General features: G+C 38.0%; 5 protein-coding genes across 11 annotated transcripts in view; 2 read left to right on the forward strand and 3 right to left on the reverse strand.

Moving 5' to 3' along the window:
- Positions 1-261: 261 nt before the first annotated feature.
- LOC128879406 (AKT-interacting protein-like) lies at positions 262-2,162 on the reverse strand. Its single transcript, XM_054128505.1, has 7 exons — positions 1,900-2,162; positions 1,624-1,805; positions 1,474-1,538; positions 1,130-1,230; positions 871-1,058; positions 624-792; positions 262-547 (listed from the first exon to the last, which is right to left on the reverse strand). The coding sequence occupies exons 1-7, from the start codon at positions 1,912-1,914 to the stop codon at positions 464-466; spliced, it is 804 nt and encodes a 267-aa protein (XP_053984480.1). The 5' UTR covers positions 1,915-2,162; the 3' UTR covers positions 262-463.
- A 1,119-nt stretch (positions 2,163-3,281) lies between these two features.
- Positions 3,282-13,695, forward strand: LOC128879404 (uncharacterized). Of its 5 annotated transcripts, none has more exons than XM_054128498.1 (8): positions 3,282-3,377; positions 8,048-8,184; positions 8,261-8,385; positions 8,845-8,984; positions 10,064-10,275; positions 10,813-11,053; positions 12,484-12,725; positions 12,805-13,695. In XM_054128498.1, exons 1-8 carry the CDS (start codon positions 3,368-3,370, stop codon positions 13,033-13,035), a joined length of 1,338 nt encoding a protein of 445 aa, XP_053984473.1. In that variant the 5' UTR covers positions 3,282-3,367; the 3' UTR covers positions 13,036-13,695. The 5 variants fall into 5 exon arrangements, with proteins under 5 accessions (XP_053984473.1, XP_053984477.1, XP_053984472.1 ...); XM_054128497.1 differs by lacking the exon at positions 3,282-3,377 and adding an exon at positions 6,940-7,450; XM_054128499.1 differs by lacking the exons at positions 3,282-3,377; positions 10,064-10,275; positions 10,813-11,053 and adding exons at positions 6,964-7,450; positions 9,505-9,531.
- Positions 13,696-13,842: 147 nt separating this feature from the next.
- On the forward strand, positions 13,843-16,841 carry LOC128879403 (vacuolar fusion protein MON1 homolog A). Its single transcript, XM_054128496.1, has 7 exons — positions 13,843-14,412; positions 14,644-14,966; positions 15,038-15,281; positions 15,358-15,642; positions 15,721-15,911; positions 15,985-16,087; positions 16,160-16,841. The coding sequence occupies exons 1-7, from the start codon at positions 14,140-14,142 to the stop codon at positions 16,298-16,300; spliced, it is 1,560 nt and encodes a 519-aa protein (XP_053984471.1). The 5' UTR covers positions 13,843-14,139; the 3' UTR covers positions 16,301-16,841.
- A 159-nt stretch (positions 16,842-17,000) lies between these two features.
- On the reverse strand, positions 17,001-18,342 carry LOC128879405 (pre-mRNA-splicing factor 38). Of its 2 annotated transcripts, XM_054128504.1 has the most exons (4): positions 18,174-18,342; positions 17,927-18,092; positions 17,453-17,820; positions 17,001-17,379 (listed from the first exon to the last, which is right to left on the reverse strand). In XM_054128504.1, exons 2-4 carry the CDS (start codon positions 18,088-18,090, stop codon positions 17,006-17,008), a joined length of 906 nt encoding a protein of 301 aa, XP_053984479.1. In that variant the 5' UTR covers positions 18,091-18,092; positions 18,174-18,342; the 3' UTR covers positions 17,001-17,005. The 2 variants fall into 2 exon arrangements, with proteins under 2 accessions (XP_053984479.1, XP_053984478.1); XM_054128503.1 differs by lacking the exon at positions 18,174-18,342 and having other exon boundaries at positions 17,927-18,157.
- Positions 18,343-19,720: 1,378 nt separating this feature from the next.
- LOC128880467 (inositol-pentakisphosphate 2-kinase) overlaps positions 19,721-22,063 on the reverse strand; it is a 49,710-nt gene continuing 47,367 nt past the window's right edge. For both annotated transcript variants that reach the window (XM_054130594.1, XM_054130595.1), the window contains 5 exons: positions 21,338-21,751; positions 21,051-21,257; positions 20,915-20,975; positions 20,586-20,829; positions 19,721-20,500 (listed from right to left, as the gene is read on the reverse strand). In XM_054130594.1, coding sequence (XP_053986569.1) covers positions 20,305-20,500; positions 20,586-20,829; positions 20,915-20,975; positions 21,051-21,257; positions 21,338-21,751 — 1,122 coding nt within the window. In that variant the 3' untranslated portion in view covers positions 19,721-20,304. The remainder of the gene's footprint in view (positions 20,501-20,585; positions 20,830-20,914; positions 20,976-21,050; positions 21,258-21,337; positions 21,752-22,063) is intronic.

A 22,063-nucleotide genomic window follows, 5' to 3' on the forward strand; every position in this document is an offset into this window, starting at 1 on the left:
TCTCGATGTTGTATTATGTTTACTTATTGAAAAAAAAATTAAAAAACTTATTGTCGGTAAACAGTACTGTGTGGCGCCCTCTTGCGTTGAAAAACTGAAACTATTTGGTGACAAGCTTGGACGTTTTCCCCATAGATGGCGATACCGATTGCGGAATTATTTGTTGTGACACTTTATTAGTAATATTGCTAACCTATTTCTCTTGTTATTTATTATCTACTTAATTGCTACTTATAGAAGGTTCATGTTAAAGCAAACATGTAATAAATTAATTATTATATTTTCCACTTAATTAAATACAAGAGTATTATAGATGTTATATAGATTAATATACAATTCCTTAATTTGTCCTAATACAAAAATACATTGAGTTTTGTCCCTGCATCCGTAAATTGTACAGTTCTTTTATTTTATAAGGACATACGAAGTTTCATTATTGCATTTCATATAATACAGTTTGTTATTATCTTGCTTCAGGCTTTGAGAATGGTTGTACAGAACCTGGCTGTACCCATGATAACCCCAGTGCTTTGTTTTCTTCCTCCTCCTGAACCATATTAAATTATACAAAAAAATTTTCTAATAATAAAATAAATAAAACATATATATGTGTGTGCTCATACCTTAGGTTCATAAATTTCTCGTTTAATGGAGTCATGAAGCTCACTGATATATGGACCAAAAGCTATGTAATGAGGATCATCTACCATAGGTGGACTATAAACTTTGTTTAAACTTTCCCTCACACAGTTCTTTACGCGATCTCGAAATTCTTCAAAGTTGTTTTCTAATCTGTAACATAGATATAATGTACCATATAAGAGAATCAAAGTCAAATTTACAAACGTACAACATAATTCGTATACTTACAACATAGATGCTTCCTGGTTTATGGGATTCATTTTAATATCTACTTTAGTGAGTATTTTTGTAATAAATTGTATTAGTTGCCAAACTCTATTGCTTTTTCTCCATTCTGGAAATCCCCATGATGTGCAGAGCTCTCCAGATTCAGGATCAATTAAGGGGTGAAAAACTGGAGTTTGAAATATGACTTTCTAAAAGTTTGTTGACACATTAAAATTAATTTTATAATGGAAATATTATATATTAAAAATCAAAATCTTACAGGGCATCCTGCATCTGGAAAATTTGGCGGTAAGGTAATAGTAAATCTGAAGACACCTCCTTGATAGATTCCTTGTCGAACAAATTGTACCCCAAACCACACTAACACAAAATAGACTTGTTATGTAATTTAATAAATGCTCATTTTTATGCATATACATGAAAATGTGGCAAACAATAAATCATGCACATATTTACATGGAAACCATTATATAAGACGAAGTCAGGACAAGCAAGACCTAAGAATCAATTGTTATTTGGCTTAAACAATTCAAACTCATAACCTTTTACACTCATGAAATCCATTAAAAGAAAAAATTAATTTCTGTCAATTATATTACTTACACATGGAGTTTTGTGCAGATGGTATGACATAAATGCCTTTCAGGTCTTGTGAACACAACATATTGCTGTATAAAAAAGAAAGCAAAGAAACCAAAACTTTATTCAATTTCAAGACTTACTTTCAATAAACAAAATGTCGAGGCAACTCACTATTCGGATAAAATGTTGTACTCTTGCAAATGAACTGCATACTCTTTATTTGTTTGCGAAACGGTTGGCCTATCGATCATTTTTACAGACATACTCAGTTGAGAATCTCCATTCGTATTCAAAGGTAATAATTTCCTAAACGAACCTTGTCTCTTCAAATCATCATCCTTATTACTATCAGCCTAATATCCACAAAAATTTCCTGTTATTTTTTTATGTTTTCGTATACCTTACCGATCGAATAAAACACTTTCGTTACCATCTTTTGTTTATTACCTTTAATCCCGACATAATGGTATTATTGATAAAAGGTTCGTCAACTGTTTCCGGTATTAACAATCTCAATGATTACAAATACGTTCCATGCTGTCACAGTTTTTTGACAGATTCTTCGCAACATAAACTATTTTAAGAGAGAAACTCTTTGCGTGCTGCTACGAGCACAAACGACGTATGAGATAGACCTACTTACGCTACCATATGAATATTTCTACTATAAACTACGAAATAATTTACAAAGAATACAATATCTAACTGAAGAGGTTCGATTGCCTTATATCATTATTTCTTAATAATCGTCACTTGTCATGGATACGTGAGACTGTATCTCAATCTTTTAGATAATCTTACGAAGTAATATAATCTGCTCAGATTCTATGGCGCCTACGTATTCCAAATGATTCATTCGAATATTTATTACGTGTTATTGTTTAACGAGGCCATCGGAACTATGTATACATGAAATTATGTTTACCAACGAGTTTACCAACGGAGGCACGAGTACGATTAACACGACTGAAATCGTTATGTTCGATCATAGATTCACGTAATCTTGATCACATTTGGTTGACATTTTAAGTTATTATGTGTTATCACAATAAAGACAAAACGATATACATATGTACTTAAAGGTCGTCATTGATTCAACGAGTTCTAATAACAATGACATCATTAGTGATTCTAACGTATTTGAAGTAATGCCTAAATTGGTTAGTCATTGCAATATTAACATGCATATATAGATAGACACGAGACAGAATAAATCTTTTGAATAATTTCTCAGTATCAAGCAGACAATCTCATGCGTTGCAAATAAGGATATTAATTAACACTATATGGCATTATTTATGCATATACACGTTCCAATGAGATAATTACAGAGGAATAAGTTCTTTAATACTTTTCGTGCCGTCAATATACAAGTATTTTATGCTGATCCACAGCTGTTAATACCATGATTAAAACAGAAATTACATTTCGACGAATCAAATACGCGATTCATTCCCTAAAAATTACTATGAACAAACACTTATCACGAATAGTTATAAATACCATAGCAAGAACTGTTTGTTGCTCATATTTATTTCAGTACATCGAATGTTTCGTAATTATTAAAATATTTAAAATATATATAATTCCATAAAAATAAATATGAATATGTATCAAACATTGTGTACGATTTTATTGTAATTTTTCCGTGGAACAAGTCGAATTTTTATCGATAAGTTATGACTCATTCCATTCGCTTAATTATCACATGCAAATTGCCGGCGATGTAATTGTAGGAAAGGGTAGGAAGTGTACTGCGCAGACGCGCCCCCACCACTCGTCTCGGTAAACGTCATGGCGGAGCGGACACTTCGTCGCACTTCGTCCTTCGTCGCAGTTCGAGTCCAGCATTCGTGGTGTGTGCGTCAATTAACACCTGTGTCGTGGATTTTACATTATCGTCGTATAAGACAGCATGGCTATTTGTAAGTACACATTTTTATATTAATAACGAGTAGACTTTCGATTGTTTAAATATTCTACAAAATTTGTATGTAGTTTACATACAAATATACATACAGTAGAAAATATGAAACTTTGTATATATTACATTTGTTTAGTTAACTACCGGCATTTTGGTACCGAAACTTATAAAACACGTTACCCGGTGTCTTTAATGGTGTTTACAGTGTCAATACAGTCGTTTCTTTTTCACAAAACAAACATTTCGATTAATCTAATTCTAATCTAATTCTAATACATAGCATTCTGTATTGCGATCGATTTATTGGAAAATCCTAGAGTGTTCTAACGTGTATAGTAATTACTACGTAGAGACGATACTTGAATTATCGATTTTTCTTAGCTTGAATCCTTTTGTCATATCCTTTTGTTACACATAATGTTGTCACTCGTGATCTTTAGACACAGGATTATCCGTAATGAAACGATCGCTCTTAAAATAGATCGTTGTCATACCATACAAATGCGTGAGAATGTCTATTATTTTAGGGAAGCGAAGCACAACCGAGAATTCCTCGCGTGACCTTCTCGAAACTGTCTATATTTATCGATATACCGTATCAACGCGTATACGGTACTTTTTAAGAGACCAGTGAAGCGTGACCTGGAATTACATCCTTCCTCTGTTATTTCCCATGCTTTACGAATCGTGTATTGTTCTTCGTACCTTGCTCTATCTTGGAATCTCCCTAAACTCCGTTCTCTCTCGATTGCTGTTTCGAAAATATCGATCGCGGAGATTCATGATCGAGGATGCTTCGATGAACGTTTTCTTTTCTAGTTACAGCTAAATATAGGAGACGGGCGCGGTTGTGCCGGTTTGACAAGCCAGCCGGCCGGCTTTCGAAGCCATGATGCAATTTCACGAAACTCTTCGCGCCATTTCAACCAATCTCTAAAATTTCCTCGCTACGATTCTAGGTCGTATAAAATCTTCGATCTTCCTTTGATCTTGAATCGTCCTTTAATCTTTTCACCGATAATAAAACTGTACTACTAGGCGGACAACATTAGTACCGAACGATCTCTGTCCTTGGGGAACGGTCTTAATTTTCCCGATTCCGGTGTCGCGTCATCTTAACAAGATTTCTCGTGTAACGCGAATTCCAAATTGTTTCGCAACTCGTGCTCCCACTATCCTCGAACGTACGAGGAATCTGCCGTCTTCTTTCTGGAATCTCGGTCGTCATCAATTGAACGTTAACCCGTTGCTGACACCACGCTTGCCGTATTCGCTGCGCTGCACTTTATTTCTTTCACAGTACCGTCTCCTTCGGTACTTTCTCAGAGCCACCGACCGTGATCTACCTTGCTAGCGAAAAGAACAGTTGCCATGCGAGGTCAATGACAGCGTGACACAAATGGCTAGTAGACCGATAGACGAGCGGTCGTCTAATTATCGGTAGCCGTTTCTCGCGCAATTAATTAACGCTATTCCATTAAGCGTAGAAGGTTCGCGCAATTTACCGTATTCGTTTTGAATAATCGAACTGCTTGTTGTCGCAATTGTACGTCGTGCCCTACGTCTAATTGATCTATGTCTGTGTTTACTTGATTACTCAATTGACAAGCATCTATTACTATTTTATCACAGCCATTTTTGTATCCTGATATTTAATATGTAGTTGCTCGTTGCGGACAGTCCCATATTAAGAGGAATATTCGTATGGTATTACGAGCAAGTAGCGAAGCGCAATTATTGCCTATGACGGTTGAGTATAACGCTTGACCCAATACGCCTCCACGGATCGTTTTTTTCCTGCACAGAATACCTTTAGTACCGATCATTCCTAGCTGTATACTCGCGCTCGAATTAACAAAGTAGATGGTCTAAAAAGTTAACTCGAGTTTTTAATGTTCGCAGTCAGAAGACATTCTCGACGATTGTTTACGGTTTCTTAGCTGAGAGGAGCATTTCAATGAACGATGAAACGGAATAACCAACGGTGCGCATCGTTGCGCAATGAGAAATTGACTCAATCGCTCTAATTTTCACGTTGTTATGTTAATTGCGAGCGTAACACGCCTCGTACGAATTGAGGTCTGGTCTAATCAATTTGTCGCGCGCTGTATTAACAATTCTGAGGCCGATTACGATTAAGGTTGCAGCACGTTTTTGCATTTGAAAGACCGTAGATCACTGGTAACGATACCAAGAGGCCTGGGAATGAACGCCAACGATTACAAGAAATTCGGGTAACCCAGAGACCCTAGACTCCGGGATAGGCGCGGTCAAAGTTGCCAATTGCATCAAGTACGACAAAAGGTCGCGATGAATTTCCGCATTTGTCACGCGCGAGTACTCGTTCCCCTTCGCACTCGATGCAGTTGGTAACCTAACATAGATACGTGTACATAGATTATTACAGTTCACCCCGTCGATCAGTTTGAGTCACCGTAGTACCGTTACATGAAGTAATTGGCATCGAAATACAAATGACATCAGTTCGATGACGTTTCTCGACCTCGTCTACCGCTGCTTTCTATTATCCTTGATTCTCTTATCTATGCACCGATACACGAAGAAACGTTAACGAAGGGACTGTTGTTCGTGTAATATGTTATTTTTAACTTGCTTATGAAGTACACTCTCCCAACAGCGAAATACGATTTAAAATGAAACGAATAGTTCGACTTGAAAAATTGCAGCTGGTCATCCTCTTTTATCAGACTTACGTGACAACTCGTTAACAATTGCATTCGTAACCGAATGACACAATACCAGACGCGATGAGAATGTATAACGCGTTTCCTCGCAGTGTCATTGTACGTAAAGATATTCCTATCGGTTAATCTTCGAGTCCGAGTCAATCTTCTATGCATATTTACATACAGGGTGTCCCAAGAATGTTGTAACACCTTGAAGGAGGTGATTCGGGAGATGATTTGAAACAACTTTTTCCTTAGCGAAAATGTTGCCCGAGGCTTCGTTGAGGAGATATTAACAGAAAACCCCGACCAATCAGAGCGCGAGTATGCCGGTTGAGCGTAGGCTACGCGCTAGGCGGCCGCGCTCATTCGCTACCGCGGCCGCTCCAACGGTATACGCGCGCTCTGATTGGTCAGTGTTTTCCGTTAATATCTCCTCAACGAAGCCTCGGACAACATTTTTGCTAAGGAAAAAGTTGTTTCAAATCATCCCCTGAACCATCCTTTTCAAGGACCTCCAACATTTTTCGGACACCCTGTAGAAGTTACGGAAAACAAAAGACAGTCACCTACTGATTCACGAAGGTACACGCGGTCGAATGGGAATGACATTATTAAAAATATAGTATCGTATATAAAAACGACGACCCCCCGAATTACTAAGCGATTCCTTCGTTCGCGATGATGTCAGCAACCAACGCAAGCTGTCTCCGTGACACAAGACACTATTTATAAATGTTGCGTTCGTTCAGCATAAAACTCTGTGTGCGTGTTGAACTGACCGCTTCGATTACTAGTACTCGCAAAGGCAATCTTTTCGTACATTGATCATTGCGACGATCCACGATAGAAATCATTTTTTCTTTCGACCGCTACGATCGTACCAGTGCACTTCGTTACCGTGGTAAAATTGTGTCCCGTGATAGAGACAGTTTCTTTTCGAAAATAAACAAATCAGCCTAGTTATATATATATTTGTCATTCCAAATCGTGCTATCTCGGTTAGTTTACACGAAGCGTAAAAGTGAATCGATGAAATATCGAAGCTTACGAAAGTACGAAACGAGGCTGTGTTCACTTAGAAACTAATGAGACGTTCGAAGGGTTAATAAATCGACCCTTCGCAGTGAAGATTATTTATTACACGAATATAAGTTACGAGTAGATTAATAATTGTGAGAATCGGAGCGACCGTTTGACATTTAAGCGTAGCTATAACACATGCGACACCGATAGATAAATATTATGAAGTTTGACGAGCATAAAATGTCCGACTTCTATCGGCAAGTCCTGTCGAAAAGTTTCATTCTTAAAGCGTTCGTGTTGATGTTGCTTTTTGTATTCTCGGACGTGAGGCATCAATTGCGGTCCTTGTTCCTACCTCGAGGTAAATATTTCGCTGCAGAAAACAATAGCTTAATCACTTTCAAAAGCTTAGAAATCGATGGATCGTCTAAATAGATTCTAATGGTAATAAATAAATCGCCTTACTTACCATTATTTTATTGCGACGACCCACGTTGCGCAAGACAACTATTCCGACCTTTATTTTAACGGATTTCATTTATTAATTCCGCGCGTGTGCGGTGAAGTCATCCTTCAAGGCCGAAAAAACTTGTATTCGTCTTTGGAACGATGTCCGGTGACCGTGTCGGGGACCATTAGACGTGATTTATTATCCGGTACCGTAGCACAATGCGATCTAGACTCGCAATTATCGTGTGCACTTTATATCGATCGATGGCGAGTCCTGCATTGTCCTACTTTCGTTCCTTATATTGGCTAGCCGGCGTCTAGACGTCTGGACGCTCGATCGAGATGCCCTGCTCCACTTTCGCGTTACAGATTACATTCAGACTTCGAATTAACCCTCCGCCGGTAGGGTGAATTATTTTCTACCCTACACAGCACTCTCTCCGATCTCTCTCAACACCGTTAATCGTTGAACTCTCGCGTTAACAAAGTGGTTCGCCTCTGTTTTCAGCACTTTCCACCGAAGACAAGTTGCAGTACAAGTTCTACCCGGTCGCGAGCGGACAACTTCAATTCCGGGTAAAGACGCCTAATGATGCTCACATCGCGCTCACCACGGGCCCTGAAGAGGCAGACCCCATGTATGAGGTAAGAAACGTTAAGAGTAAACAGATCTTCAAACGAACGAACGGAAAATGTATTAAACAATATGTTACAATGTTAGGTCTTCATCGGTGGATGGAGCAACAGCAAGTCCGTGATCCGTAAGAACAGAGCCAAACCAGAGGCCGCGGAAACGGAGACACCCGGTATTCTGAGCGGCGACGAGTTTCGTGGATTTTGGATCAGGTGAATTCAAAATAAAATATTAACCCTTTGCACTCGAGAAGCTCTCTATTGTCACGAATGTTAAGCTTAGATTGACTTCTCGAATGAGATCTCTAATTTGAGATTTGAAGATCAGGTCACTTTTGCCTCAACGACAAACATTTTATTGACACTTCGAGTTCCAAAGAAATGAAATCTAAAGGAAACCTAGCGGTGACTGAGAGTCACCTCTCGAGTGCGAAGGGTTAAACCGCTTCATCGTCGTGCAGGTCTCGAGGGCCAGTCAGTTGCACCCGCTTTACCCAGCGTCGAAGTCTTTTAAACCACGCAGTATAATTTCATATAGTATTAATTTTATTGCATTCGTTCCGTAATATTTATTCGTGGAGTTTCTAATACTAAATTCGGTTATGTATGTACAATCCCGATAGTCGATAATACCGTGGTTTGTAACGATTTCTTCGATGATGATCGTTTCAGATGGGGCGACGGCGCGATTTCCGTAGGTAAAGAAGGCGAACCAAGCTCGTTCCTCACGTACACCGATCCAGAGCCGTTCGGAATCGGTTACTTTGGAATTTGCACCGGCTGGGGTGCTACTGGCGAATGGCTGATCGAAGGTAAACTGTTCTCTTCGCTTAATTTCGCATCCGTAAATAGTAAGAATTTGAAAGAATTTGATAGATAGTTAGAATTCCGACGACCTCAAGACCGCTGCTTCTTTAGTAGCCTGGTATATTTAAAATTTTCGATTGATCGAATATCTAGACAAAACATTCTAGAATAGAATAGAACAAAGTTAGGAAGAAAGTCCTTGCAGAAAGCTATTTTATTAAACATGTATGTATGTTTACATTTACTAGAAATAATCGCTAATGTGAAAAGGTTATCCGACAAGATGACGAGTGCGTTGTTGACACGATTGAAATCGTTTGCGTTTCAAAGACTTCCTTTCCAACTTTGTATAACGTTAGGTATAGCGTTTGACATAGCTAATGGTATTTTATTACGTTATTTATTATTCGGCCCGGTTTTTCGACGATAATAGTAAGTCGTTCACAATTTATTAATACGATCTTCTTCCTGGTATTTTATTGGATGTCGGATATGGACTCTACTAATGCATCGTCGTCCGCACAGCCATATGTGTCGGTGGGCAAGAGCGTTGTACGTATAGTATATGCGAAGCCTGGCCGGGAGACGTAGTTGCATCTTCTTTCCTTAGATATTGTTTTAGCTTTTTTTTTTTTGCTCGAGTATGTTTGATTTGAGCACGTTTTCCCCGTTTTGCCAAGAAAGGTGTCGAATTAAAAGTTTTAATCGTTTTCAAAATCTTTCTTGATCTTTGCTGCAAATTGAACCAGGTACAATATATGTATATTTTAATTAGACACCGTTCGGTCTCAAAGAAATGGGCATATCTGCACGAGAAGCAACCCTTAGATCACGTAGTCGCGCTTATCTCGCTTGAATACGATCAAGAAATCAATTCTTATCATCGAAACGTGTTCATCCAAAATCTAATCGACGACGTAAGATGCAACCCGTAAACTAGGGAGAACGTTGAATACACATGAACGTTGAGTATTTTTAGGGTTGCCGATAGTTTCGAAACAAGGTCACGAAAGAATCCCCTAAGCTCTGGGTAGCACCATGCGCGGCAAGGTATTGATTTTCGAATTTCTTTAACTTTCACAAGGACACGGCAAACTATCGACGCGGAATGAGTTAGTCTACGCGTTTCGTAACGTGAGGGGTGGCGCGGTCCTCGTCGAGGTGAGAGCAAAGAGCAACGCGCACATCGCCCTGACGAATCGGAAAGCCGAATCAAGCCCGATGTACGAAATTATGCTCGGGGGCTGGGAGAACACGGCGTCGGTCATCAGATACGATCGCAAACAGCCCGATAAGGTTCGAAATCGACGAAGACTCGAGTCCGTTTCGTTCCTTTGATCCTTTGTTCCTGGAAACTTGAGTAGCTCTGGACACGCGACTAGTTCAACACTTTGCACTCGAGGCATTTTTTTTTCTCTAATTTGAAATTTGAGAATCAGGTCACCTTTGGCCTCACCGACAATCATTTTATTGACACTTCGAGTTCTACAGAAATGAAACCTAAACAAACATTATTGCTGGTTGATTTGTTGCGTCGAACCTAGCGGTGACCGAGAGTCGTCTCTCGAGTGCAAAGGGTTAACCGAGTCCAACTGGCCTACGATGTTCGTTGAAAGCTTAACTGATCGACAGAGGTCGAGGTCGAAAGAGGCCCGGGTCGTTTACGTTTCTACGATTAAAAATTTTAGAAACAAACAATTTTTTAATTATTAATCGAGAGCTCGGATAAGCTTAGATAAGCTGGCGTGTCGTTCGAGCACAAAGGGTCAAAGGAACTCGAGTTTGGGTTTCCGGTGTGTTCTCCTTCCTAAATGGGTAATTTTGCGCCGACAGGTGCGCACGAACACGCCAAACCTACTGAACGAGAACGATACCAAGAAGTTCGCGATCACTTGGCTCGACGGCCTTATCACGGTCAGGGTTGGCGATCTTAACGGTCCTGCGATCATGGAATGGCAGGATCCGAAGCCATTTGGCGTGAGCTACGTGGGTGTGCGTACCGGTTGGGGCGCAACCGGAAAATGGAAGCTTCGGTCCGCGCTGTACCCGCCCCGTCCGGTTCCCGGTTCTAAAAGTAATCTGTCTTGAACACATGGTGTTTGTTTTTCTTTTTTTTTTCTTTTTCTTCTTCTTTTTTTGTTACTGTCGAATTTGTCATCATCGGAAGTCGATATTTAATCATCGCTATGGGGCATCGAAAGCTTGTTAAGAATCGTGGATAAGTACAAATCGAGGAAACGTAGGATCGAACACGTAAAAAAGTAGAGAGACCCTTTCAGGACAGGTGTCTTGTTTTAAAGAAGAGAGATTTCTTCCACGAATCCTATGTTTGTGATCTGTGCTTTCTCATTGTTCGCGCGAATGGTAATCGGTGTTAGCGATTGGCGCAATCTCCTCCCACGACAATGCAGTTTATACTTTTCGCTTCCCCTCTTCAACCGCATTTACGAATCTCCGGATTAAATAATAAAGTTGTAAGAGAAAGACTTTTTCGTTTGGCTCGGCAGAGCAATAGCATTCGCGACAATAGAATGCTAAGAAAGCATCTCGAGTTGCTGATAGATACCAGAAAAAAGGGCTCGAGTGCAAAAGGTTTATATTATGCTCGTCCTCTGGAAAATCCATCGAAAAAGTCGTTCTCTAACGATATATTCATGGTGCATAACAGAGCAAGTAAATTATTTATCATCCCTTGATGATAATAAAATTGATCTAGCTTGGGCGTCGACGCAGGATTTCCATAAACCATAAATTGCTCGAGAACTAATACACCGTTGGATACGAATAACTGAAATGGATAGGGAATGTGCACACGAGAGGCTAATCAAGTTTGATCCGACTATAGTCGTTTTGTTCTTGCTAACAGCACGCTGAATCATGTTCATCATTCGTGGAGTGTTCTAACACCGGCATGTTGCATCGAGATCAGTATACCGCTATCTTCTGCAGACGTATCATTTTTTCGAACGTTTTCTCCACTTGATTCGCATACTTCATCGTTTCGTTACGTGACGTACATCGATCCATAATTATCCAAGTAATCTCCCCGACGAGCCCGTTAAGAAGAAAATCATGAAATATTTATACGCGTCGTTTGCGCTGTCTCCTTATTGTCTCATTTTCATTGATCTTCACGCATCGTCGCTTTTGTTGGTATTGTATTACCAATAACAAGAACGTAGACGTGTCTCCTTGAATTGTGTGTGTGCGTTTTTTCAAGACTGTGCATGGAAGAAAATACATGTTTCATCATCTGAATGATACGATTTGATCGGTGGTGTATGACAAAAGATTGTTTATAACTAGAGACAAATTTTTTGAGCTATCTTGTCCAGAAATAAGTGTAAGACAACATTCTTGTACTTAATAAAAATCTCGAGTAACGTTTGCAACGCCACCGATTATATTTTTCTTCGAATAATAATCCATTTACCGTGCACAAATAACAGAAAATAATTTCGGAGCATTCGCGTTAACATCTGCCTCGATGGCACCTGCTTGTAGATACGAATCCGTCGGCCCCTCCTCCACCTGTGCAAGGTTTGGAAATGGGAGAAGTCTGCTGGTGCGACGCATCCGGTGGAATGGTACCTCCAGGTGCCGTGGAAGGCGGCAGAGACGACGAGCCTCTGTTCGTAGGAAGAGCTTACCACGAGGGTGCACTTTTACCAGGAAAAGTGAAGCCAGGCCATGCTGTCTGCTACGTTGCCTGGGGTGGTCAGGAGCATGGAAAGACTGAATACCAAGTACCGAATACAACGTCTATTTTACTTAACTTTTTATTTGATTTAATTGAAATTTCTAATCTACTTAAACTTGTTTTAGGTTCTCTGCGGCTGTAATCCTGCATGGGTGCCAACGAGCGGAAATAACATTCCTCCCAATGCGATTCCCGGTGGTGAGTCCGAAGATGGGGAAGCCCTGTACGTAGGTCGCGTCAATCACGAGGACACTGTGACGATCGGCAAGGTGCAACCATCCCACAGCGTCTGCTACATAGCGTTCGCCGGCTCTGAAGTTGCCTTCCCCGATTACGAGATCATGGTCTCACAGTAATCGACGCGTTAATCACACCGCGAGATAACAGATTTGAAAGTTGCTCCGACTTGTCGATGAACCCTCTTGCGATACTTTGAATGATCCTATTCCTGATCCTATCCCAGCGGATTATACGTATTTCGTATATTTTTCCTCGCGAAAATCCGTCCCACTGGTAACAGCGAATCGAAATATTTACGATCAAACAATGTTATTTACTCGAAAAAGCGAATCTCGATAATTGTTGGTATCTTGTTGTAGAGATAGATGGGATATAGAACAAGATTACGAGAATCTCATATGTGTGTAAACTAGTCTAGTTAAAAGCAGGCGGATATTGATTCACGTTCATCGATCAGTCGGTGTATTAATATACGTATATAACGGAATACACTTCCGCACAGATTCGCAATTAAAATCACGATGTGTAAGCGCAGATCAAATCGGCAATACGCGTAGTTCGGCTATGTATGTTAATTACTTATCGTTAACTCCAGTTCGAGCATTTATGCCGTTTGAACAGTGGTTGCCTTTAACTCGTCTTCGGAACGAGAGTATCGCAAAGTATATGTATTCGACAGCTACATAGTTTTATAACGCACGACTATTTTTCGCTTTCTTAAAATCGTTATTTTTAGATTCTATATTGTTACGAAACAATAAATACTTCCAAATGAAGCACATTTTCAATCCCCTTCGAACTAGAGAAGACTGTAACTTTACTGTTTTTATTCGCAAAAATGATAGCGATTTTGCTTATAGAATTTTCTTTCCCTGACAATTTAGTTGCTCGATACGCCTTACATTTCTTTCGTTACGTTTGAACGTTGAGATTAAGACAAGGAAATGCTATTCCTTCGTTAATTATCCTTTCAAGTAATCATTATTTTTTTGAATTATCCTTAGTACCAATACTACAACACTGAAGTCAGTGACAAAACGAATCGTCGAAATCTAGAGATTTTTAGTTCGATGTTTTAGCATCTGTCTGTCGGTTGCTGTTCTGATCCAATAAGCCGAATTTCAATAATGGCGGCCGATCCGTCACGGCCCGCCGTTAAATGTCAATTGAGAGAGAAAAATTTGAAATAGTGGCAAAGTGGAAGTGTTTCGTGTATAAGAATGGCGGCAAAAGAGCCTGAAACCATCGAAGATGGTATTCCCGAGCCCGGTATCGAGCCAGGTGCCTCTGCAGAAACTATGCTGGTTACGACCGATAGTTTCGAGGAGTACGAACAAGAAATGAGTAGTAGCATCGACGATAGACACATGAAAGAAAGCACAACGAGCACTATCTCAGAGATTCAGGAAGACGTGCAAGACGTTCTTCCTACACCAATTAGAACTAGTCCACGGGACCTTCAAAAAACAGCTTCTGTCGATGATTCCGAAGTAGTATGTTTTATAACCTCTTCTGTAGCGAACGTTACGAATATATTTAATTTAACAACAACTGTAATAAGTTAAAATACCAATGATAGATCACGATAACTTGTCATAGAAAGAAACTGATTTATTTTTTCGGAAAATTATAGAGCGAAGATTATTACTTAATTTTGTTTAGTACACTTTCATTTTGGAGTAGCTTCTTCCTATTGTTTCTTTAACGAAACTTTTTTATTTTAGGAGGACATCACGCATCAGTTAGGTCACAGTAGTTTAGATTTTAATCCATTACGTTGTAAAATATGGCTGGCCCAAAGGAAACATATATTTATACTGAGCCAGGCAGGAAAACCCATATATTCTAGATATAGTTCAGAAGACAAACTAGCCACAACTATGGGAGTCATGCTGGCCCTAGTTTCGTTTGTCCAAGCAGACAGTGATATGATTAGATCTGTACACGCGGGAGATACTAATTTTGTATTTGTTGTCAAAGGTCCACTGATCTTAGTTGCAGTCTCAAAAACACTCGAAAGTGTACCTCAACTTACATTACAGTTAACGTATGTAGTCTTTAATGAAATAAGTTTTAGTCTATTTGATTGTATTCAAGCACGATCTTGTTTCGTTATAGATATGTATATAACCAAATAGTTTCTGTGTTAACACAATCACAGTTAACTAGAGTATACGATCAGCGTAGGAATTTTGATTTGCGAAGATTGTTAACTGGTAGCGAAAGACTGATAGATCATCTATTAAATTTTATGGATAGAGAACCAGCATTCTTTCTAGGAGCTATTAAATGTTTGCCTTTACTTCCTTTGATGAGAAGTTCCATCACACAAACCATCATTCAGACATGCAGTAAAATCAAGGTACTAAATTTCTGCGATACTTGACTATTTTACTCTTTTAAAATTATACTAATAAGTTGTGTCTGCTGCTTTTCAGAATTTAGTGTTTGCAATTCTTCTAGCTAATAATCAGCTGGTAACATTAGTCAGAATGAACAAATTCTTTTTACACCCTGGAGATTTACACATAATACAAAATTTGGTCGATAGCTCGGAGTCGCTTAAAACAGCCGAGAGCTGGACGCCAATATGTCTACCAAAATTTGATCCCAATGGTTATATGCACGGTCATGTCTCGTATTTGGCCGAGGATTGTCAAGCATGCTTACTATTGCTAACAGTCGATAGAGATGTATTTTTCGTACTTTCCGAAGCAAAACAAGTACGTAATTTGACGTAAAACTTCGCCAAGTGTGAAAAAAAGACACCACTTAAAATATTTATGTATTTTTATTTTTAGAAAATTGTAGAAAAATTGAGACGGACAAATTGTTTGGAAGCAATTAACGAATCTATGAACAAACCGCCCATCACAACTGCTGACATTGGATTGCCAGAAATGCGGCACGTTTTGTACAAATGTAGGAGTACAGCACAGTTTTGGAGCCCGGGACTTCAACCTCCATATACAACGGACGAAGAAATAGAACGGTAGGTATATTAAAATTCTTTAAAAAATTGTATTATTAAAAAACACCTTGACAAACTTACTTATTTTCTATAGATTATTGGGACTTTACCAATGTTTACACCATAGGCTACATGCTCCAAATCGACCGTTAAAACTCATATTTCAGCAGTTAGATAAGGAGACCATGTTAGCATGGGTAAGTTGCGATATACATAATACAAAATACTATAAAGGATCGCTACCAAGTTCGTTTAAAAACATTTTTCAGGTAACAGTAGGTTTTGAACTCTATGTTACATTTGAACCACTTGTAACAAAGCCTGATGCTATCGAAGCAGTCAGTAAATTATTGAAATGGATTAAAAAGGAAGAAGAGAGATTATTTATTTTAAATTCACCAACATTTTAAAAGCTGAAATCAGTCATATTTTAAAGTGTTATTTATCGGACGAATACAATTTGTTAATAACAAAAGAAAACCGAATCAACGGTGGGTTCATTCATATTTTTTCTCACGCATAGATAATATACTTTTGCTCATTATTTTTAATTATAAAAAGTATTGTTACTCGAAGTACACACGTGGAAATGTATATATTCAAAGATATTATACCTGTAATCGAATAGATTACATTTATAGACAGGCTATGACATTCTCAACTTAGTTTATTACATGGTGCTTGAGAAAATTTGTCATTGTATTGTTTAACAAATTTATATTAACAATTGCAATGATAAATGTTTTCTACTGTTTTGTAAATAAACCTAAAAGTAACGGTCAGTGTATCGTCGTCTTGTTAAGTCGAAGAAATGATTCCAGTATGAATGAATAGCATGTTATGGCAAACAAATATTGTTACTTGAAACACATAATGTACGGATACTGTAAGCTACTATGTAGCGTTTCTATCGATGAGTACTATAATTTTAATATGAAACTATTCTCAGCAAATGTTACACACTACTGTTAATCATGACTGAAATGCAGTAAATACGATACAAAATACAAGATTTGTATCACCGTCAATTTCTTATTCGCCCGATAATTATTATGAACAATTTTTACTATTACATTCTGTACAAAAAAAAAAGTTTTGAATTCCCGCATATTGATTCAATGTCTAGTTCTGTCACGCTCCCGTCTTCGATCTCGATCCCTATCTCTATCTCTATCTCTATCGTCTCTTCTATGACGATCCTTATCTCTATCCTTTTCCTTATGCGACGAAGAATGGCTTTTCGGCGACTTGCTCCGTTTACGTTCGCGTCTGTCTCTATCCCTGTCCCTACTTCTCGATCTCTGTTTTTCCCTATCCGATTTTTTATCGGAACGAGAATGTCTTTTGTCTCTGTCTCTGTGACGATCCCTATCTCTCTCGTGATCATCCGTTCTTTTACGAGTGTCTTCCTTCACAGGAGGTACATCTTCGTCTTCTGAAGTTTCTATACCTTCGTCCATATCATCCTCCAATGCTGATATCTTTGCCTCTGTTGTAAATATTTTAATATTTAAGTATTCCCGTATCATTTATTTGTACAAATTTGAGAAAAATATGTTTACCTAATTCGTTATTTTCTTCGAGAACATGCCTTTTTTGAATCCTCGGTAGAATAACATCGCACGATCGTTCTTCTCGTAATAGTTCGTCTATAAATTCATCCATGTGAATCAACTCGAATTGACCTTGTTTATTTTGCTTTCTCAGTTTTCTATTGTCATTAAATAATGGTTCCAAGTATTTATAACAGTCTAGAGATGATCCTGTTAATCTCATGTACAATGCTCCCAATGCGCGAACGTATTTAAATTCCTCATTTTTTATAAATTCTACTATAATATCCTTCTCAGGTTGTATTTGAAGCATTTTGAGTATCAGACAAAGGAATGGTGTTGGTTTCACATTTCCACCGTATACACCACCAATGAACCTAAAATACAATTGTTTACGTCAGTAATAGATTGTTGCAACAAAGATCATTGAAACAACATTATATTAAGCAAAATGTATACAATGAATGGTTAATGTTTACTAACCTCAATTCCATGGCTTTGTCGACTAAAAGCTCTGCAGTTAAAGCAAAACATTCTTCCTTCCAATATTTAGAATCGTATACTCGAGATCTGATTATTTTCTCTACTAAATATTGAGGATTTGTTCCTCGAATAGATTTCGCGTCCTTCACGGTTCGGTTTGCCATTTCTGATCCGCATTGAGGTTAGAAACACACTGTTTACTAAATCAACTTTCAGTCACAACGAGAGTACTGCAGAAGAATCTTACCTGACTGCTCAAGTTTGTAGTGACAAAAGTAATAGTAGTATTGCTGCTAATATGCAACATATTAATTATTTGCAACAGAATTATAAATTATAATATTATAATTTAAATATTCGTGCGCATTTTTCTTAAAGAATTAATTTTCGCTTACATGTTATTTGCCATCTAGCGGTATATGAGCCGAACTAACTTTCGGAGTTTGGTCAGCACCTCTATCGGGAAGTAAAGGTTGCTGCATAACGGGATCAACTCTGCGCCTACAAGATGACAACCGAATCAACAAACCGGCCAGTATAGGTTGCCGCATATCAGGGGCAGCTTTGCGCCTATGAGACGACAACCAAAGCGACAAATCTTGACACCTTCTCACACACCGTAACAACTTCTAAAGCATCCTGACACCATGTACACATGACAAGATATGAATTTTAAGTCTTCAAAGATATGAGACGATCTAAATTATTATCATTTCTTATCAAACCACCCTAATTCTTCTGTATCATTGCATTACATGTTATAATAAACATACATTGAAGGAAAAACATATCTTATTTATTTCAATTCACTTTCAAAACATACCCATCCATATTTCCTTCGTGCCACCTCTTCGCATATCATGTTTCCCTGATACCAGGAGTAAAATAGGCCGGAATTCCCATACGTAAAGAAAAATTAGCCTCTTGAATTAGGCAACCTATACTCACTGATATGTTGAGCCGGTTGCCTGCTCCCAGGCGCAAACGTGCCACCTCCTCTCATATTATGTTCTCCTCATACCAAAATCCAAAATCGGCCAGATTCCCATACTTACCGAAAAATCTGCCCCTTGAATTAGGCAACCGATACTCACTGATATGTTGGGCCGGTTGCCTGCTCCCAGGCGCAAACGTGCCACCTCCTCTCATATTATGTTCTCCTGATACCAAAATCCAAAATCGGCCAGATTCCCATACTTATCGAAAATCTGCCCCTTGAATTAGGCAACCTATACTCACTGATATGTTGGGGCGGTTGCCTACTCGCGGGCGCAAACGTGCCACTTCCTCTCATATTATGTTCTCCTGATACCAGGAGTAAAATTCGGGCCAGAATTTGATACGTACCTTGATTTGTGCTGAGAGATGGCGGCCATAATTGGCCGCAATTATGGTAATTAGAATATAAAATTGCATTTCAATATCAAGAAAAGTAGAAAATTCGAGTTTTGAATATTTTTTTTTAGTGATGCCATCTAGCAGTGCTAGGTAGAAACTAATTCACCACAAACTTGGGTGGAGTCCGAAGTGATGGCGCCACTTTTTGGGGATTTTTGTATTTATTTAAAAAACTTAATATTAGCCAATTATTAGTGTACAAATCAACAATTAGATGTTGAAATATTGTGAAGTACAGTGGGTTAGCTTGCTATCATGCTCTCATATATAAATCGATGAGTTATGGTCTAGCAATTTTAGATTTTGTTCGAATCAATTATTACTGTATCTAGAATATATTATCAAAATAATTAAAAGAAGTAAATGTACATATAAAATAACGTTCTGGGTTTCTACTTTATTTTTTTAAATATTCAACATTTATTTGAGTGTGGGTAATCTATTTACAAATTGAATTTAACATATAAATTTATACATACAGTAAAATAATTTTAAAATAAGTTGTATAAAACACATACGTATCTTATATAAATAATTTGTTCATTTTTCTAGTAATATTTTTATAATAAATACGCGTGATGTTAAATTGAATATACCTGTTTCTTTCTTTATGTTTTATGATACAGTTTGTACTGGTATGGAAATTTATGTGTAAAGATCGATCTATTTAATATTAAAATATGAATTTCTGAATTAATAATCATTTAGTAATATCCTTAGGGTTTTAAAATGACACATGTCTCAACATACACACGCAAACATTCTAAACCATCGATACCATCATACTATGATCAGTCTATCCGATATTATAACGAATCGGTTAATCCGCGTAAGATTAACGTTAATCGTTAATTCTAAGAATCGAATGTACGTGTACACGTTTTTGTAAAGTCTGCGAAGAACACAATTTCCATTAAAGAAGAGATACAAGATGCAAAAGCGTCGAGTAATAGAAATCTCTGGTGTTTATCGAAGAAAACTTATTGATTTTTAGCCATGAGTTCTTTCTCAAGAATGGATATTACAGCACTTAAAATATTGGTATCCCGTTGACGGTGTTTTTCGATACAACGAAGACTTTTCGGTTCCAAATCTGAAACTCCGATATTACAAAGAAAGCTGAGACCATCCGACAGATTTATTACACCTTCGTCAAGGACTGACGATTCTGTATCCCTGTATATAAAAAGACATTCCTTATTTTGTAAAACAATAGTTCATTGCAAGACTACAACATTTTCTATGTTGTTCTGTAACTTACGTGTTTAGTTGTCGAAATGCAATTAATATCGAACAATCCCTGGCACATGAGAACAAAAGATAATTTTGTAAGCATACTACATCCTCGATGGTAAGCAAACAATTCGTTCCTTTTTCGTTACAATATATATTGGCCCCGATATGCATCACGTTAGATTGATCACGCGATAAATTAGTATCTTCCAAGTACATAGGCAACAAGGTTAGTTTTGGTGTATGTGGAACATTTTCTTTAGGCCCATCATCTGGAATCCATACAGATTATGCATTAGTATTCCGTATTTTCCTCATAGTGGTTGTAAATATTTAATTTTTTTTAAATTCAGGTACCTTTGATATGTGTTTTCGAATAAAACTCCCGCGTCATTTTCGAGTTTTCCATGACGTTATTCTGGAAAAAATCCCAAATCAAATGAACTTGAGCTCGACAGAGTTTGCCTTTAAAAGGTTATAAACGTTTACTTACCGTAGATTTATACGAGGATATCCGATGTTTAGAACATTTCTGCGTTTTTATTAAATTGGAAAATATCACGTCGTCGGTTAATAGTGGACGAAATTTTGAATATATGTTGAAAACGTGTTCGGAACTGATAAAAGGTAACTTCTGCATATGGAGTATCCGCTCTAGTACGCAATTCTTTGGTAAATTTGCACCTTTCGTGTCACACGCCTATAAATATATCGGGCACAGGTAAAAACTTGTAATTCAGTTACGTAAAAATTGACAAACAGTTTACACGTGATATTTACCTTGTCAGCGAAATACAGAAGCTTCTTAGCCTTTGCAACTATATCTGGATTAATATATGAGATCGATTCGAGATCTTTTTGAGCAGACGAGCATACATCGTGGTCGGAAGATGGCTTGAACTCCTCTTTGGCGAACGAACGTAAAACAGCACGGCAGATTAAATCCAAGAATTTGTCAACGTATTCTTTGCTCGTGGAAGCCACGGAATCGTGAAACCATTCCTCCAACACGTATTCGAGATCGCTAGAAGATGAGTCTTGATCGTAAACAACTATGCCGTTTTTAAAAATCTTCAGATTATTTTGCGGAGACGCTAGGAGACCTTTTAATGCCGATTTCATGCGTTCCTCCACCCCCGAGAATAGGTCAAACGGACAATAAGCACTGCGAGCTGTGACGATCCCCTTTTCTAACTGCAATCGCACAAAATCCTGGATTAAAACTTTCCTGGCTTCGTTTCAAATTATCCTACATACTTTCTTTACTTGCATAACAATGTGATATAGTATAAAAGGGGAAAGGTAATCAATTAATTTACAAGAAAGAAAGACAAAGAAAGAAAAATATGATATCATTGAAAATGGGGAATATTCATTCGTGTAGTTATGGGACCTTGCTTTTAAAAACGAGCAAGATCAACGATAATATTATTTAACCCTTTATTTACTTACAAGTCCCGTCAATTTTCTCACGGTACTGTATTAATTAAACGCTTTGAAACCTAT

Source organism: Hylaeus volcanicus, chromosome 7 (assembly GCF_026283585.1).
Source record: "Hylaeus volcanicus isolate JK05 chromosome 7, UHH_iyHylVolc1.0_haploid, whole genome shotgun sequence".
Lineage (NCBI taxonomy): Eukaryota > Metazoa > Arthropoda > Insecta > Hymenoptera > Colletidae > Hylaeus > Hylaeus volcanicus.

What these genes read in the sequence shown, in the direction of transcription:
- LOC128879404 (XM_054128497.1), top strand. Translation starts at nt 7,309, where the DNA reads ATGAAGTTTGACGAGCATAAAATGTCCGACTTCTATCGGCAAGTCCTG. An exon ending in AGGCAGACCCCATGTATGAG is followed by an intron (nt 8,185 to 8,260) that starts GTAAGAAACGTT and finishes TTACAATGTTAG; the next exon opens with GTCTTCATCGGTGGATGGAG. An exon ending in ATGGAAAGACTGAATACCAA is followed by an intron (nt 12,726 to 12,804) that starts GTACCGAATACA and finishes AACTTGTTTTAG; the next exon opens with GTTCTCTGCGGCTGTAATCC.
- LOC128879403 (XM_054128496.1), top strand. Translation starts at nt 14,140, where the DNA reads ATGGCGGCAAAAGAGCCTGAAACCATCGAAGATGGTATTCCCGAGCCC. An exon ending in CTGTCGATGATTCCGAAGTA is followed by an intron (nt 14,413 to 14,643) that starts GTATGTTTTATA and finishes TTTTTATTTTAG; the next exon opens with GAGGACATCACGCATCAGTT. An exon ending in CAACTTACATTACAGTTAAC is followed by an intron (nt 14,967 to 15,037) that starts GTATGTAGTCTT and finishes GTTTCGTTATAG; the next exon opens with ATATGTATATAACCAAATAG.
- LOC128879406 (XM_054128505.1), bottom strand. An exon ending in TACAACATTTTATCCGAATA is followed by an intron (nt 1,539 to 1,623) that starts GTGAGTTGCCTC and finishes TTTTTTATACAG; the next exon opens with CAATATGTTGTGTTCACAAG. An exon ending in TTCCAGATGCAGGATGCCCT is followed by an intron (nt 1,059 to 1,129) that starts GTAAGATTTTGA and finishes ACAAACTTTTAG; the next exon opens with AAAGTCATATTTCAAACTCC.
- LOC128879405 (XM_054128504.1), bottom strand. Translation starts at nt 18,090, where the DNA reads ATGGCAAACCGAACCGTGAAGGACGCGAAATCTATTCGAGGAACAAAT. An exon ending in GACAAAGCCATGGAATTGAG is followed by an intron (nt 17,821 to 17,926) that starts GTTAGTAAACAT and finishes ATTGTATTTTAG; the next exon opens with GTTCATTGGTGGTGTATACG. An exon ending in CGAAGAAAATAACGAATTAG is followed by an intron (nt 17,380 to 17,452) that starts GTAAACATATTT and finishes TATTTACAACAG; the next exon opens with AGGCAAAGATATCAGCATTG.